The sequence below is a fragment of the Equus asinus genome, chromosome 5 (genome assembly GCF_041296235.1).
Source record: "Equus asinus isolate D_3611 breed Donkey chromosome 5, EquAss-T2T_v2, whole genome shotgun sequence".
Lineage (NCBI taxonomy): Eukaryota > Metazoa > Chordata > Mammalia > Perissodactyla > Equidae > Equus > Equus asinus.
In genome coordinates this window covers 61,305,851-61,325,222 of record NC_091794.1, presented here as the reverse complement: position 1 = coordinate 61,325,222, position 19,372 = coordinate 61,305,851, and the positions used below count along the sequence as shown (strand labels likewise).

The 19,372-nt window shown below is 38.4% G+C and overlaps 1 protein-coding gene across 5 annotated transcripts in view; it reads left to right on the top strand.

Annotated features, from left to right (window-relative positions):
* Window positions 1-19,372, top strand: part of LOC139045275 (protein phosphatase 1L-like) — a 445,752-nt gene that overhangs the window by 98,625 nt on the left and 327,755 nt on the right. The window contains exon 2 of one of the 5 annotated variants that reach the window (XM_070509650.1): window positions 6,681-6,835. The exons of the other annotated variants lie outside the window; for them this stretch is intronic. Within the exon in view, the coding sequence (XP_070365751.1) occupies window positions 6,681-6,734 (54 nt within the window). The 3' untranslated portion in view covers window positions 6,735-6,835. Of the gene's footprint in view, window positions 1-6,680; window positions 6,836-19,372 lie in introns of those variants that run through there. 5 annotated transcript variants of the gene reach the window in all.

Here is a 19,372-nt window from a genome sequence, read left to right as displayed (position 1 = left end):
TCCAGCCAAGTGAGGACCTCGGGAGTCCAACAAGGACTGGTCTTGTCCCTGGACTCTGGCCTTAGTTCACAGTGCTCTGGCATGTTCTTCCTTATCCCAAGTTCTCATCCACCCGAACCCCCAAACCTCTCTCAGTTCTAAAGGATCTCCAGCAGGTGGGAAAGCATTTTCTCAGGTGCTCAGAGCACAGGGCGTCATCGATGGAGAACCAAGGGCCATAGACCCTTCGTGAGCATCATACGGAACCCAGGGAGTCACCCGCTGGACGCACTCCACTTGACACAGGAGGACACCAAGGTCTTCTCTCCTCTACCCAATGTCTACACAAGAGGAGAACGGCTCATCAGAGTAGCAGGTGCCCACAGAAGTGGACTCCAGCTCCCCAGTCCTGTGCCCTCCAGGCTGGGCCAGGGATGTCCTTGGAACAGGTACACACCTAGAAACCTTAGGGATTCTTTGGTCTGTCTCGGGCCTTCTGGGCATGTAGCCAGGAGGATGGATGCTACTGTTCATGGCAGAGCTGCCTCCGACCGCCTTCTCCTCGGCCTCTTGTCACTTCCCTGGTATCTGCTCTTTCCTGGGGTCCCTGCATGGTCCACACAGGAGAAATCGGTGTGAGTGTGCCTGTGCATGATTGGATGCGAATAGGAAGATGACCCCACGTGTACAGGGGTGGGCAGGGCTCCCCTAGAACCATGAGGTCCCTGTTTCCGAAGAAAACCCAAAGGGAAGGGGTTGAGCCCTGGCCAAGGAAGCCAGAGCCCTGCCTGATCTTCTGGATTCTGACCCCCTCCTGAGGTCTGGGCCAGTCCCTCCAACTTTCTGGGCTTCAGATTCCCAAATGGACAAAGAACACGTTTTGTAAGAGCAAAGTCAAAATGGACCCTCAGCAAATGAAACAAGTACCATGCTTTGACCTCCCCCCACTGCTTATCCTCCAAGGAGACTTCAAACCTACACGGTGTCTATTACTGGGTAAAATCACCCTCAGCATACAAAACTGATAATGGTTAAAATGGCACACGGTCAACTTTATCATTGACTAACTATTGACGGAAGAAGAAATACATCCGAATATATTTTGATATGACTGATAAGATTCAGGAAAGTTAGCTTGCTAGAAATAATAACACCTAAACAAAACTTAAAATGTCAGAACCTGTATCAGTATATTATGATGTAGATTAAAACAAATTCAGTCATTTGCCTAAAAATTAATTGATTCTGAGAAAAAATAGATTCAGTGAATTAATAATAAAATGGATACACTGGAATTGTTTTATGGTGCTTATTTTATAGCAGCCAAGGAATTAATAATACTATATTGCATTTTGACAGTTGCTAATAGCGTAAATCTTAGATGTTCTCGTTACGAGAAAAACATTTGTAACTCTTGATGATAGATGTCAACCAGACTTCTTATAGTGATCATTTCACAATATACACACATATTGAATCATTCTGTTGTAGACCTGAAACTAATATAAAACAAACTTAAATTTAATATTAAAAATGTCTTCTTATTATTTTTTCTCTGAAAAATACATTGTAACAAAAATTTTGAAGAGATTTGTTTAATTCTGATTTCAAGGTTGTATTAGGCCCAGAATGAAAGCATTTGTCTGATCAAAGTTGTCTCAGGTACAAGGGCTGAGACAAACACCAGGGTCAGAATGGAAGAGCACGAATGGCAACACTAAATCATACTCTGCTCATTTCTTTGTATTTGCACTTTTAACAGAAAATCTATTTTTATTCGCTTAAAATACACACAATGTAAAACTTACCGTCTTGACCATTTTTCTGTGTACACATCATTAAGCACATTAATTTCATTAAGCGCATCTTCAGTGTGTTGACCAAAGTCATATGGTGGTGCAGCCATCAGCACAATGCATCTTCACAACTCTTGTCACCCCACAGAACTGAAGCCTCGTCCCCACTCATCGGTCACTCCCATTCCTCTGCTCCCACCCCTGGCCACTGCATCTGCTGTCCATCTCTCTGAATCTGGCCATTTCAGGAATTTCATGTAAGTGGAGTCACACAAGGCCTGTATTTTTGGGACTGGTTGATTGTCCTAAAGGTTCATCCATGTTGTATCATATCTCAGAATATCCTTAGTTTTTGAGGATGAATAATATGCAGTTGTGTGTCGATATGCCCATGTTGCTTCTCCATTCACCCCTGGATGGATCCTTGGGTTGTTCCACATTTCAGCGATCATGAACAATGATGCCATGAAGATGGGTGTTCAAATATGTCTTTGAGACCAAGCTTTCAGCTGTGCTGTGTATATATCCCAAAGTACAATTGAGGGGACATTTAGTGATTCTATTTTTTAATTGTTTTATGGAACTGCCATGCTGATTTCCACAGCAACTATACCATTTTACATTCCAGCCACAGTGTACCTGCGTCCAATTTCTCCACATCTTTGCCAACATTTGTTTGAGTCCTTTCTTCACTGTCTATTTTTTGGAGTGCCGTCACATGGATGTGAGGTGGTGTCTCATTGAGATTTTGACTTACATTTCCCCAGTGATTAGTCACGTTAAGCATCTTTTTATATGCTTGTTGACCATTTGCGTATCTTCTTGGAGGAAAAGTCTATTCAAGTACCTGGCTCGTTTTTGATTTGGGTTGTTTGTTTTGTTGTTGTTAATTTTAGAAGTTCTATGTCTATTCTGTATATTCAGCCCTTGTCAGATAGATCATTTGCAAATATGGCCTCCCATGCTGCATGGGTTGTGTTTTTACTCTGTTGATATTGTCTTCAGAGGCAGAAAAGTTTTAATATTCATGAATTTTGGCATGTGTACTCTGTTTTTTATTGCCCATGCCTTGAGTGTCATATCCATGAAATCATTGCCAAATCCTATTGTGGAAAGTTTTCTCCTATGTTTTCTTCAAAGAGTTTCAGCTCTTACATTTGGATCATGATCCATTGAGAATTAAGTTTTATATCTGGTGTGAGGCAAGAATCCAAGTTTATTTTTTGCATGAAGATATCCACTTTTTCAGGAACCACTTGTTGAGAAGACTGTTTTCCCGCTGTTGAATAACCTTGGCAATCTTATTTCTGGGCTCTCTATTCTGTTCCGATTGTCTATGTGTCTGTCTTTACGCCATTACAATGCTGTTTTGATATTGTAGGTTTGTAGCAAGTTTTAAATCAGTAAAAAGAGAGTCCTCCAAATTAGTACTTCCTTTCAAGACTATTTTAGACATCTGGGCATACTTGAGATTCCATACGAGTTTTAGGATGGGTGTTTTTCAGCACAAAATGTCATTGGGATTTTGATAAGGACTGCATTTAATTGGTTCATTTCTTTGAAGAAGTTGACATCTTAACAACATGGAGGCTTCCAATCCACGATCACAGGACACCTCTCATTTCTGGTAGTGCCGGGTGGTGTTCAGGTGGAGGGGACAGCACTCTTCCAAGTAGTCACGCAGGGTCCCAGAATTCCTCCACACTGTGCCTTTGCCATTTCCTCAGAACTTATCGACATCTGCATCCAGTCAAAGGAGAGAAAAATGCGTGTCAAATGCATGTGGGAAGTTTTCAAGGACCGCGTGTGGATATGGCACACGTCTGTGCCACCCTCTCCCCTGGCCAGAACTACGCACGGAACCAGCAGACCCTAACAGTCGGCACTACAGGCAGAATCAGCGGACCCCACCAAATTTGGGACTGTGGACTAACCAAGGGCTAGAGACTCAGCGTCCCAGGGAACCATCTGCCAACTCCAGCTGCCTGCTAAGACTCTGACTGGCACTGTGGACTAACCCAGGGCTGAGACAGATGCTCTGCTAGAGCATCCTGTCAGACCAGACTGGCCCGTTAAACTGCGCCTGGAAAGACAGTTAGATCAGGAGCTCAATGCAAGGACAGCGGATCTGAGATACACAAGACGCTTACCCATGGCCCTCAGAAACAGGAAAAAAGACGTAGAATCCAAAGGCTTCATGGCCACCAACGCTGTGTTTCTCATCCACGAAGCCATGAGAAGTCTCCTTCCAATCCCACTGCTGCCACCAAGCCGTTAAGAAACAAAATGCAACCGTGTAAGTCTAAAGAACTTCGTTGCTTTATTCACCAATTCCTGCACCCAGAGGCATCCAATCTAGCAGATAGAAAGGAGCTCCAAGGAGCTGTACGGAATGAAAGACTTTGAAAGGAAGAAGAGAGAAGGAAAAGACGTCACAGCAGGCGGGAAGGTGGCTGGCTTATTGCAAGGTTACTTTCCACACGGGACTGCAGGAGTCTATGATGTGGAATACCTATCTAGTGCTGATTGGGGGATTCCTGATCCAGTGGGTTAAGATTCTGTTTCCGGGAGAGTCGAAAATCTAATGAAGTCAAGACTCAGTTTGGTGACGTGGGGCTTAGCGTAAGAGGCTCCTCTTGGGGCCCGCCGTCTGGTTTTGACACATGACTCTGCTGGCCCCCTGCTGGCCCCGGGTACACCCGGGTTTCCCTTCCTGACCATTGTTGGTCACACATCCACTGCACCTGCCTCCAGTTCTCCCCCTTCCACACCGCAATCCCCGCCATGACTCCCTCTGACACTATCACGACTTCTCCCACCACACTGCCCTGCTTTCCACAAGGCCAGCAAGAGGCTCCGTAAGCACCACTTCAGCAGTCCAGTGGGCTGAGCGGGCTGCCCAGCATCGGGACTCAGAAACTGGTGGGCCTGTCACATGGCCTCCAATCACCGGTACCCCAGCTGAAGTGCCTGCCCTGATGAGATACTCAAATTTAGCCAACTCCATCGAACAACATCTTTGCTGCAAGCTTCCCTTAAAAATGCTCCACCCAATTTCTGCCCCAACTGTTTTTTGAGGAGTCGTTTTGGGGGAGCCTTTGAGGCCACCTTGGTGATTCTGTGCCCGGGCACAAGCAGCTCTTAGCCCACACACCCTTTGGTTGCACCACCTGGAATCGTAGAGCACAGGGAGCCAGTGGATGGGCACCAATCACTGGTTTGACCCCCAAGAGCCGGTGAATATTTCATAGCAGGAACATCCACTTTCGGGTCTTCCTGTGGGCGCACGTCACAAGGCGCTCCCTGGTACCCCGCTCTCCCCCACATCCTCTGACCAGCTTTCCCCAGGCGATGTTCTGCAGTACATCATTGTCTCCACGGACCTGCCCCTAGAGCTGTACCCCACAGACCAGGAGTCCCTGAGTTTCCTGCCCTGACAGGCTACCACCGACCCAAAGAGATATGTCTGTTCTACTAGGATGACTGGACTGGCATAGAGGACGGGCCCTAGCCACAGAAAATCAGGTAATTGAGGCCACCCAGAAGTGTGCACAAACAGAACCCAACACGGACAGCAGCTCCATGAGACTCTATTCTACTCCTTGTAGGACAGTCGCCTAAGTCTCTGCCAAATGGTTTTAGGAAACCACCTGGCCTCAGACTATCTCTACTGGCCAAGGAAGGAGGGGTCGGGGCCCTCCCATGGTCTACCACCTGCATGTACATCAACAACTGACAAGTTCAAACCTACCTACACCAGAGGGTCCAAGAGGTGAGAATACTGCCCAGTATTACTGAGATCTCTGAACAGATTCCCAGGGCCCCCAAGACCACTGAGCTATTTTCTTGGCTGGTCTTTTCAAGGTGGAGACCATGACTATGGACTGGATCTCAGACTGTAGCTTGTGTGATTTTCGTACTTGCTACTAGACCCTAATCAGATGTTTACTCTCAGGGCTACACCGTGCCTTACCCCTAATAGCTGCATGAATTACCCTAATTTCAAATTTTCACTGAAGAAAATCTGCTCAACATAAAATACACCATTTTAAGTACTTGAAAGTACACAAGTCAGTGACGTTTAGGACAATGAGAATGTTGTGTGGCTATCACTACTATCTAAGTCCAGAACATTTTTAATACCTTGCAAAGAAACCCAGCCTCGCTGTCTCTGTGCTTTGCCCTAACCCAAGTCCACAGAAAGACCTTATCTGTTTCCTCTCCCTGCAGATTTGCTATTCTGGGCATTTCATTCAAATGGAATCATAGAATCTGTGGCTTTGTGTACCACTTCAATTAGCACACTTTTTTAAGGATCATCCAGGGCCTAGCACGTAGCAGTGCTTTCTTCCTTTTTAGGGCTGTGTTATATCCCATAGTATCAATATGCCACATTTGCTTTATGTGTTCATAATTTGGTGGAAAATTGGGTTTATTTCATTTTTGGGCTACCGTGAATAATGCTGCTTTGAATGTCCATGGACAGGTTTTCCTGCAAACATATGTTTTCCATGTTCTTTTGGAGATGCCTCACAATGGACTGTCCAACTCAAAGGCAATGATTGCTTGAAGATGTTAAGAAATGCAAAGCTGTGCTCTACAGTGGCTGCATCATTTTACGTTCCCACCAGTGATGTATGAGGGCTCCCCTTCTTCCACATCTTTACCAACACTTGGGATTTTCCTTTATGTTGAATACAGCCTACACATTGAGTTGGAAACAGTAGCACATTGTGGTTTCAATTTCCCTTTCCCTAATCATGAATGACATCTAGCATCTCTCTTGTGCTTATTGGCCATCCGCATATCTTCTGGAGAAATGTCTATTTCAACCATTTGCCTATTTTAATTGTTTTGTCTTTTATTATTGAGTTCTAAGAGATATTTATGTATTCTGAACACTAGATTATACAAGTTGAAAGTCGGCGAATTCAAGACCCAGCTTTCAACAATGGATAGAACATCCAGACGGAAAAGAAGGACACCCTAGAAATAAATGACATTAAATACTAAGAACATTTTATTGAAGAGCAGCAGAATACACCTTCTTCTCAAGAGCACACAGAGTATTTTCCAGAAGGGATCACGTTTGAGGTCACAAAACAAATCTTAACAAAATTAAGACGATTGAAATCATACCAAGCATCTGTCCTGAACACAATGGCGTGAGACTAGAAATCAATATCGGGAAGAAACCTGCATCATTCCTGAGAGATGGAAATTAAACAGCAGCCTCTTACACAGACATTAGGTCAAAGAGGAAATCAAGAGAGAAATTAAAAAATAGCTCAAGACAAACAAAAAGAATTAAAAACACACCAAAATTATGGGATGCAGCAAAAATAATACTGAGGGAAGTTTGCAGTGATCAACTTGTAATGTCTTAAAGAAGAAGGACCTCAAATTGACAACCTAAGTGACAACACACAGAACTAGGAAAAGGGAAAACTGAATCCAAAGCTAACAGAAGGATGGAAGTCACAAAGGTGAGAACAGAAGAAAGGAAATAGAGGAGAAAGACAAAAGATGAAAAGGAGGAGTCAATGTTTTGAAAAAATAAAATTGACCAACCCTTAGAAGACAGAACGCCTGACAGAAGAAAAGAAAGAACAATCAAGTAAAGTAAATGAGAAGTGAAAGAGGAGGCCTCACAATCGATGCTTCAGAAATACGATCATAGAGACCCTCCATCCTCTTGCTCACTAACACACTGGGTGACCCAGCAGACTGAGTAAGTTCCTAGCAACAACCTACCCAGTCTCACTCAGGAGGAAACAGACAACTGAACAGACCAATGACAGATACGGAGGCTAAGTCAGTGATCACAAATCTATCATTTAAAGAAAAAGACCTTTCTAATTTCCACTAGACACACTTAAAACCAGTTACATGCCAAGCCAATCTTTATTTGAGTTATTTACTTAATGTTGAAATACAGCTGATAAAAATATTCATAATGCTCTTTTATGTAGAGAGTTTGAAGGTAAAGTTTCTTGAGAAAACTACAGGTTTTTGTACTTGGTACACAGGGAATGAAATTCTAAAGCACGGAGAATGCGCATTTCTTCACATGATTAGCGCCCCAGTTTTAGCGAATACCTCTGAGAGATGAGCAAATACAATAAAGTGTATGACTAAAGCATCACACTTCACTCAAGACTCATTCTATATAGCCACCCTATCTGCAAATATTTAGTATGTTATTTCTAATACTTCACAGTATCACTGCCATCGATGATAGTAATACTAAATTTCCCTTTGAAAGCATCCTGACTTGCCAATTTCTTTGACTTTCTAATACTAGAACACTTATACAGGTAAACTGAATATGTTAAAAATGAAATGGAAAACAAGGTAAAATTAAGCTAGCATAACAAAATTATTTGACGTACTTGAATATTTGAAGAAGATAAAGTTAGATAAAATTTATTTGAAAAAGTAAGATGTCAACAACTTTAAAAGTAAATAAGGTGCTTGAAAAATGGTTATATGCATTTAAATATAATGTATTTAATATTTATAATTAATTTTATATTTGTATGATTTAGAGATGCTGCAAGTATACGTTTTTACCAAATGAAATGGGTGTATATTAAAATTACTTCGGCGTCCAAGCCTAGATCAATGGCAAACATTGCTAAAAAGAATAAGCTTCTGAGATTAAGAATTAAATCTAAAAGCGGAAAATTTTTATTATCAAATATAAATTACAAAAGTTGTTTTTAGTCAGATTTTTTAAAGGAAAATTATTTCTCAGCATTGCCGGATCTCATAGCACGCACAAGATGGCAACATTCTACATAATACCCACTTTCTCCAGAGGGGTGTGGAGAACCACATTAGGTTTTGGTCAGCTCTGAAGTGGCTGCCACCAGGTTGTTTGTCCTAATTCTCTAATAGTAAATGAACTTGACAAAGATTTCTCTTTTTTTCCACACTTGGACTTTGAAGATTTCATTGTTTGTGGTCAAGTAGATTGATTCAAATAATCTCACAAAGTAAAAGGGTTCATAGCTCAGGGAAGATGCTTTCCGAACATTTCCTGAATTGAGTTTGGATTGTTATCCTCATTAGATCTTTTACTTCTAGTGTTTCTCATACGCCTGCTGCCTCATTAAAACTCATCCTTACAATATGAATCAAGAAATGTGGCCCAAGAAGGATGTGGTTCGTTTTCAAAATAGACAGATAATCTCTGAATTTTTAACTACGAAGACATGCCTTTTATTTTACACACATTGAATAATGCACCTTTCCTGATATAAAATGTTAAGGGCACTTTAGAGCAAGTAGCAGATTAGAATTCCCTTGACTGTCAACGAGTGGTTCCAGCAACATATCGATTATGACTGGCTGTAAAATAAAATTTGTCCCTAGTTTGTGTTATTATTTACAAAGTACAGTATTTGTTTTTTCGTGTGTGAGTAGAAATTTAAACTTACTTTTTGGATATTGTTGAAATCCTCTCTCTCTTTTTCTCTGTATCTCTTTTATTTATTTTAAATCACTTGTAATTCACGTATAGATTCCATGACACTTCATGCCTGGATAGTATATTTATGCTCTGAGTTTTTCCAACAATGGCTTCATAAATATTTTTAGATAAATGATACAATTTAATTTCACTCGTTGAATTTGGTTGTTATATCTTCTTAGTCACTTTTTGACTCTCAACTTGCTTCAACTTTTTTATTTTGTGACATCAATTTCTTATGAACGAATGACAGTTGTCTTATAGCTTGTCCTGCTTCTGGATTTACTTAATGATTTCTTCTTAATTCCATTTATTTCCTATAATTTAGAAACAAGGTTTAAGGAATTAATTATATTTAGATTAACTATTTTAGCAAATATACTTCATGATGTATCATATCAGAAACACCATAAGTAGCTGCTTTTTCATTTCTTTCAACATCATGTGCAAGTTTGTGACAAGGCAAAAATTTTTTTCAGCTTTATTGAGATACAATTGCTAAGGTACATCTTAAAAGGTCTCATCCCCAGAAAAAAAATTGTAGCTACATGAAAATGTGCTTTTAATATCATTTATAACTAGTGTCTTGTCTTTGAGGAAAGATAATGAAAATGGGCTTCTTTCTTCCCCACATTGAGTAATTCTGTAACATTAGGCTATGTGATAGTCACAAATAAAGGCTTAAAAAAGTATTAAATTTTTGCAATTCCTACCTCACTCATGGACTTCATCATGCTTGTTTCATGAGCTTTAACATTTGTGTGACTCAAATATTTCACCAATATCTGAAAGTCAATATACAGCTATTAGCAATAATTTTATCAACAAGCTTTGCTCATGGTATTGGGGTTTTATTCTAATTTGAAATGAAGGTAACCTAAAAGATTTCACAGTTATTAGTCAAGAATATGCTCGATCAGCAATAGCAGTGTGAAAATCAATAAACAGAAACCTCACTGAAAATAGAGTTGAGAGGCCAGAAAGGAGAGCTCTCACATGTATTAACCACTGCAGAGCCCAACAGGAAGAAGACTTCCTCTTCCTGCCCAGTAATAGCCAAGGAGAGACTGTCACAACACGGCCAACGAAAAGCCACCACACTTTGATCTCCCAGTCTCCTCCAATGGGCTTTTTGCTTACAATAGCTCTCCCAACTTTCTTTGCCCCTCTATAACAGGGTTTCTCCTCCCCTTGTTGCTCAGGACTTGCATGTGGCTCGCCATAGTTGCACACTCCAAATTGCAGTTCTTTGCTGATCCCAGGTGAAGCCATTTTGGCTGGAGAAATAATTGGCTGTCTGTGTCTTTAAGGTCAAGACCAGAAACAATGTTGAAGTCACCATGTAATAGAGCCTTCTAAATACTGACACTGAAATCAAATTGTAAATTAAAGCTCTTGTTTAGTTTATCCCTAACATGTGAATACGTATACAAATGCAAAAATGAGCAGTGTCTTATAGAAAAATGAAGTCTAAAATAAAAGTCTCTCTATATCTTGAATCTAACTTACAATTCCCACTGTGTCATTCTATATCGGTCAAATGTTGCCAAAATAATATTGTGAAACAAACTACCCCAAAATTCTGGATCCTGAAATGAGAATCATTCATTTTCATCTGTGCAATTGTACGTAAGTTTATTTAGGGTGGGCTCATCTGGGCTTAGCTCCAAGCTGGAGATTGCCAGTTTCTTTCATCTGTCTCCCATACTCTATGTATCAGCAGGCTAGCAGAGGCATCTTCTTCTTCTTCTTCTTCTTTTTTTTTTTTTTGAGGAAGATTAGCCCTGAGCTAACATCTACCGCGAAACCTCCTCTTTTTGCTAGGAAGATTGGCCCTGAACTAACACCTTTGCCCATCTTCCTCTACTTTATATGTGGGATGCCTGCCACAGCATGATTTGATAAGTGTTTGTAGGTCCACACCCAGGATCGGAACAGGCAAACCGTGGGCCTCTGAAGCGGAGCATGCGAAGTTAACTGCTATGCCACTGGATGGGCCCCGGAGACATCTTCTTACTGTGGCAATACAAGAACCACATGAAGGGAAGTCCAACTGTGCAAGTCCATTTTAAGCCTCAATTTGCACAATGTCTGCTAGCATCCTTTGAATCAGGGAACCACATGCCCCAGTCCAAAGACAAAGGTTAGAGAAATAACCTCTGCCTCTAAAGGGAGAAAATGCAGGGTTATGTGACCAACTGCCTGGATACAGAAAGGAAAGAAGCATTTGTTCCAATTACTCAATTTAGTACACTTCCGATGTATTGTCCACTCTGGACTCATCAAATGTAAGAAGTATTTCCTGAACTTTCTATAAGCTTTCATGCTTTGGGCATTTAATTTCACTTGCCAATGACTTTTCCTAAATTTGTACTCTTTCCCTCTGTGTCTCCCTCTGTATCTGTCTCTCCCTCTTTCTTAGCCTATGAAAACAACATGAAGTGTCTATTCTCAGTGAGTTATTTTTCAAAACATCTAAATTTTTTGGTCTGTGACAGAGAGCAAAGAGAACAGAAAAAATGTGAAAGTCGGTGAGATATTTCGGGGGAAACCTAAACTAACGAGGAGGAAGAGTACACAAAACAACCTTGGTTACCTGTCCCCCTTAGCGAACAAGTGTGAGGAATGTGCCCGTGCAGGGTTTCCTATTGACCGGGTCCCGGCTTCCTTTGCACATGTAGCGCTGTACAGATATCTGCGCTCATGCTCTCCATCAATAGTGTGCACTGTATTGCACTGTAATTACAATGCAATCCACTGCCGGGAACTGCTGAGAGGCTAATTAAGTAATTTCTACAAATTACTTTTAGATGCTTCAAGGAAAGTAGTTTATGGATGTCAATTATAGTATCGAAGTATTTGCTGCTAGTTATTGTCTGAAAAAGATGACTACTCCCATCTTTGTTTAATGTGTTGAATATTGTCCTTAGTTATATAACATGTTGACAATTTTCCCTATTTTCCTTCCTAGAGAAGTAAATAAAGTTTTGTTCAAATTAACTGTGAACATAGAATTTTTCAAACAAATAAATGGAAAATTACCTTAATAGAAATTAATAAAAATAATTAAATAGAAAACAAATCACATGTGATTCTATAGCATCAGAATAATTGTAAAATATCAAAATACTTTATTGAGATGTTAAGGAAACTTCGAGCAGAACTTTGTGTGTCATTAATCATGAAAGACTCTGTTCTTCAAAAGTCGAAGTAATTTTTATTATAATCTTGCTAAGAGAATTCTTTCTGTAAAAACATTTCAACGATGCAATAAATAGACAAAGAATAAATCTATAGAGCTATGCACAGCTAGATACGTGGATAATCCACAGCTTCCTGGATGTGGGAGTAGTTCTACAACTTCATCATTCAGCATTAAAAAAGGAGTATTTTTTAAATATATTTTACAAAACAAAGATACGTGTATGCATCACTTAAAGCGATTAGAAATCTACCAATCTTTTTATTATAGTGGGGGATTCTGTAAACATTTCATAATACTGTAATGAAACGGAAAATGAAAATGACTATGAAAAGTAAGCCAGACGAATTATCACAAAAGGAGGAAAGTCCACACTATTTCTAAAATAACATTACCCCTTTTCATTTAGAAAATAGTAGGGAATGTCTTCATTAAAACAATTAGTAACTTTGAATTTGGGCACGTTTAAAGAAAATTTCCAAGTATTTCAATATTAAGGAATATAATGTATGCAGAATATTCATGTGTGAATTGTGAACAGAAAAAAATCAGCATATAGAAAAAGGACATTTTGTCCTAGACTTATAGTCTCTTTTATTATATGATATTTATATATTTCTGCTTGTATTTTTCTATTGACACTTCTGCCTAGACTTATCTAGACTTACTTTTAACAGTTTCAAGCTGAATATACCTACACTTATAAGTATGATAAAAATGATGTGATAATGTTTCTCATACACTTTAATGCAAAAAGCTTAATTATATTTCACATTATATCTTAAATATATTGACAGGCCAAAAATACAAAAAAAATGTGTTTTCATGACATATTTTGCATCTCATATCTTAAAACATTTTAACTTACATGGATGAATATGAATAAACATCAATTGAAATATTAATTTTATGTACCAAATTCAACTAATTATCACTCTCAGAAGAAGGCGATCTTTCTTTTGCTTTCTTTTTATTGAGGAAGATTCACTCTGAGTTGACATCTGTGGCAGTCTTCCTGTATTTTGTGTGTGGGTTGCTGCCACAGCATGGCTGCTGATGAGTGGTGTAGGTCTGTGCCCGGGAATAGAACCCAGGCCACTGAAGCGGAGTGTGCCAAACTCAACCTCCAGGCGGTGGGGCCAGCCCCTAACTCTTTTTTAAGATTGTAAAAATTGTAAGGGAAAACAAACTTTAGAATACACATACACACACACACACACGTATTCACAAAATAGTTCATTTAATAAACATTTACTAATTATTAATTAATAAATGAATGGAATAGTTAATAGATTAAAAATTCTCAGAGTTCTCGAATTATAGCCATTTAAATCAGCATAGCCATAGATGTATTTGGAAAAATTAGCTATACCGTTTTTATGATTATACAAATTTAATTAGCACAACTTGCTCATTAAAAAGGTTATCCATAGCATCAGACTTCAGATTCCCCTAAATTGCTATTGTTATTGGCAAATGAAATTAATAAAATAATATAGGGCAAATAAGAAACCTAGATGTTGTTTCTCTCACTGAATTTAATAGACACTGGCAAGTGACCCTAACCTCCAGGCAAATCCCTTACCCTCTCTGCACCTCAGATCCCGCCACTGTAAAATGAGTGGCTGCGCTGAATGAACACCACATTCACTTCGTTCTCTGAGATTTCCTGCACCTCTGAAAAAGACTTCTGAATAGTAGGATGTAAAAACTCTGATGACCTGCTAAACCTTACATTTCTATTTTGTAATATGTTCATTTCCTAAAAATTTGAAACTTTATTTGTACATTTCCATTATGTTTATTTATGGACTTTTCACTAACGGAATTTTGAGCATATATATCTTCCTAGAGCTTAAAACATTTCTCTCAACTTCACCTTCATCTGACTCACTTTTGCAAATAATTAAATGTCTCAAGGTGTCAAAACTAATTTGTTCACAGTAAGATGTAGCTTGGTTGTTCAGGGTTCTGAAAAGGGAAAGGCTAAAAGGGTTGGCAAATGGATTGCACTGTGAAAAAGGAAGAAACTATGCCCTTAAATTGTATATCTTTAAAACTTTCTTGAAAAAAATAGATCACCTCGTTTGTACTTTCCTATGCTGTGTTATAGCTATGAGAATACACAAGTTGTAAGAGCGTTATCCTAGGAAAATAACATGTACTCTTTTTATGTTTTCTGTTACAGTTTTGATCCTTTAGCTTATAGTTGATTAAAAACAAAGTAAGAGAGAATATTTTAACTAAGAATTTGCCCCATTAAATTTCTTAGTCTTGGAATTACACAATTGTCATTATATTAAATGCTGAGAAGCAAATAATATATAGTCTATGCAAAAACAAAAGCAAACAACACTTATAGACATACCTGAATGTGGATATAGGTCCCTAACCATTAAAAAAAAATCACTGGCTTTGGCTTCCAAGAGGTGAAGTAAATCTTGAAAATTGGAAACTAATTCCACTTTACTGTTCTGAAGTTTTCATATCATAAATCCATGTTTCTAAAATCTATTTCACATGTATTAATTAACTGAAGTTCAGTGTTTATTCTATTTCTTAACTATACATAATATCACTTTCTTATTTTATTTATATACTAAAATAGTACATTTTTGCTTCAGATTATTGAATGAATTGGACTTTATTAAACCAATTTAATTCTGATGTTTCCTTCTAATCATATTAATATGGACATCCTATTGCTTTTCACTAGTCAAAGTAGAATATCACTACTTTGATCCTTAGACTCAATACACCTATATACAATTAATCTTATGAAGACAGAATTTTTAAGGAGTACTATTTACTTTTTTTTTTCTGCTTTATCTCTCCAAACCCCCCTGTACATAGTTGTATATCTTAGTTGTAGGTCCTTCTCGTTGTGGGATGTGGGACGCCGCCTCAAAGTGGCCTGACGAGTGGAGCCATGTCCGCACCCAGGATCCGAACCCTGGGCCGCTGCAGCGGAGCGCACAAACTTAACCACTCGGCGACGGAGCCGGCCCAGTATGATTTACTTTTGACCGATCTGAGCGTAGAAGTTTGGTACATTAGAGTCAGAGCTTTCTATCCCTTTCAAGTTTCAAAACATAGGATCCCAACACTCAGAGCTACATTAATATTACAAATAGATTGATGATAATAAATTAAGCTACACAATGAGAAGTAGGATTCTAAATATGTCTACTTATTGAGTATTTTAAACAAGCCAGGCACTGTGTTAATTATGTTATAGATATAATTTTTAATTCTCACAAGCCTTCAAGTTAGGTATTTTTCTTCTCTTCCTTTTTCAGTGAAAGTAATTAACTCACCCAAAATCACACAACTGAAGGTTGACCCAGTATTAGAAGTCATGATTTCTCCAACTCCAAGGCATTTTTTGACTTCTTGATTCTACACACTAATACGTGACAACTATAAATAAAAGAATCGTGTCTCCTGCTTTGCTCAAGTGAGCCCGTCTTTCCTCCTGTTGTCTTAGAAAAATAAATATAGAGCTTTCTTCATTATCGGAAAAATCCTGGCTTGGATGAAAAATTATATGGTGTCCCTAAATATAGAAATTATATAAGGGATTTTTACTTTAATATCTAATCAACAAGGCATTTGTGAAAATCATTAATTAGCTCAGTATAATCTGTATTCCAGTAAAGTCTAGCTCCTTTTCTGCGGTTCCTCAGCTGCTGTTTTCTCATTACGACTGTGCAAAGTGCCAGTCTGTTGTGTCAGGAAACTTATTACTGAAATTGTGGTTGTTTATTACGTTGTTCAGTGCACAGTTCTTTAAGCGGCAAATTGTCCTTTGATTTCTGAAGAAGGCTTTGCCAATTCCAGTCTGCCTGTTCTTGGAATCGAAGAGTCGGGGTAAAATTTAGTTCTGTTTAATCAAGCAACGAGTTCTATGGTTGAGCCCATGTGGGTTTTTGTTTGTTTGGATTCTCTATGTAGATACACCTGGGTCAAAGTTCAACATGTTGGCAGGGTAGGAGGTGTATTTTAAATTTTTCCTGGCAATGTCAGTTGAAAAATGGATCTCTCCTCTAGTAGTGCCATAAGATCCTGAAAAACGCCACTAACCCTCACCTGGCCACAGCAGTTAGGGAGCAATTCTGACTAATGACGTGGTCACCTGCTTAGAGCAGGTTATTACACATAAACATCCGTTTCTCGAAGAAGCATCGTGGACCTCTGGCCTTCAATAAAATTTGTAACTCCACATTTCTTTTTAAACTACTTAAGATCTACAATTTCTCTAACTAATGGAAAAAGCAGAATGTAGAGTATGAAGAATAGGTTGTGAGTCATATAGATGCGATTGTTAATCCATGTCCTGCCACTTATTAGGGTGTGACCTCAGATAAATCTCTTAAACACCTTCAGCCTCCAGGTTCTTATCATCATATAAAGATCTGAGTGCATAATACACTATGCTGTCCAAGGAAGAGGTGATTTATAGCTCAGACAAAGCGTTTATCTCAGGGCCTGGAGCCTAGTACTCGCTCAGTAAAATAGAGCTACTATGGTATGATTGTTACATTGCACACTCAGTTTTAAACATCAAGTTTGCAACTACCCAGAGACACAAAATTGTGAAAATCACAACGTAACTTCCACAGTCTAGATAGATGGACTGTAATGCAGAGTGAAAATACAAACTCAACTATTTTAATTGTAGATGTGAGAACATTTTATAACATTTGAATTCATCCTTAGTATTTATTATCTTCTACTGGTTTCCATACAAAACTATTTTCCTCATTTTCTTAAAAATAGACTCAAATAAATTTTAGGTAAATTAATGCCTTAAACAAAAATCAAGGTATCTGCCTTCTAGTTCCTAGACTGACAATGTGTTCTTTGGGGAAAAAATATCGAATTGATAATTCTTATTCATAAGGAGGAAATGTGTAAAATAATCTGTCCACAACGATAAAGATAAGATTTCTGTTAACTCTTGGAGGAGATGGATTCGTGGCTGCTGAGTTTAATACCTTATGGGGAAAATAGCTGTTAATATTCAGCAACTCTTAGGAATATGCGTTTCTTCCCTAAAATGAAATAAATATGATGGAATATTTACAACAGATAAAAATCAATAACATTTCACCCATGTTATTTCAGAACTAATATGACTCTATGGAAGATCTTCATTCCATAATTTCTTATGTTATAGAAACTTTTTAAAGACTCCTTCACTATATTTTTTTCTCAGTGGTATATTATTTCATGGTGAATACCATTCTAATAATAGTAGTTAAAATTTATGATCCCCATATCAATAATATGATTATGTTTCCAAAGACACAGAGTTTCTTACATGTTTGACAAATAAGTTTTAAAATTTTACTTAATAATTTTGATCTGAGTAAATCATTTTGAAACTTAATACTCATTTTGTAATCTTCACCGTGTCCATGGTGACTTCACAGCAGGCCAAGCCCTTTTTCTAAATGCAGTTAAGCTTGTATCCTTAGCAGATCAAGTACAAATACTTCCACTCTGTTCTCTTAACTTTTAACCCACTATTTTTCAACTCCAACTTAAAATTCTCATTTTTCCCTCCTATTTTTTCCAGATAAAAGTGGCCTTCTATATCTAATAGAACAAAGGTTTATCTCAGTTCAGGGAAAATAGTTATTCTAATTGCAAGTGCCATAGAATATGTTTTCTGTAAAAGATGAGATTTGGCTACATACACTCACAAATTAGTTCATCATCCTTTTTTGATCTCTCTAATTTATACCAGGTAGTTCAGCTTCTGATTGCTTGCTAATATTCAGGGACACTGAGCATTAATAAGAAACCATATCCTTTAATTTGCATGAAAACATAGATTCCTATAGAAAGAACAGGAACCTGATTTACATTGCTATTCAGGAAGCTTTGGAAATTATCACGTGTGAAGATGTGTTGAAGAGTTAGGCGTGCACTAAAAGAAACACCTAAACATTACTGTGGGACTTTGCCTTTCCAGCCTCAAACCTTGAACTCCATATCATTGGTTGTGTTCTCTGATGAAGCAAGAATGTGTTTGAAATCAAGAACCACTTTCCTGAGGGCAGCAGAGCTACTTCAGGACCCATGACCGCCTGTGCAAGTAGATTATTAGAAGAGGAAGAAATTCAGATAGACAAAGAGAAATATCAGACAGCATTGGTTAAGAGACAATTAGCAGCAGCATCAGCAGCAATCCATGAAGAGAAAAATAATAGTAATGTACAAGAGTAGTATGAGTCCCCTCCACGTTCCTCCATAAAGATCCTTGTTTTCTGAGAGTAATAGAAACGATACTACGGTGGAAGATATTGGATTTGCATGGTAAAGAAACAAGACTACTTCTTTGGGAAAATGTCTGTGTGTACCCTCTGCCCATTTTTTGATCAGTTTGTTTCTTTTTTTGTCATTGAGTGGTATGAGTTCTTTGTATATTTTGGAAATCAACCCCTTGATTTGCAAATATATTCTCCTGGTTGGTGGGCTGTCTTTTCATTTTGTTCATGGTTTCTTTTGCTTGCAGAAGGTTTTTAGTCTGACATAGTCCCATTTGTTTATTTTCTCTTTTATTTCCCAGGTCTGAGTAGACACGGTATTCAAAAAGATGCTGCTAAGACTGATGTCAAACAGTGTACTGCCTATATTTTCTTCTAGGAGTTTTATGGTTTCAGATCTTACATTGAAGTCTTTAATCCATTTTGAGTTAATTTTTGTGTATGGTGTAAGATAATGGTCTACTTTCATTCTTTTGCATGGGACTGTCCAGTTTTCCCAACACCGTTTATTGAAGAGACTTTCCTTTCTCTATTGTATGTTCTCAGCTCCTTTGTCAAAGATTAGCTGCCCATAGATGTGTGGTTTTATTTCTGGGCTTTCAAATCTATTCTATTGATCTATGTGTCTGTTTTTGTGCCAGCACCA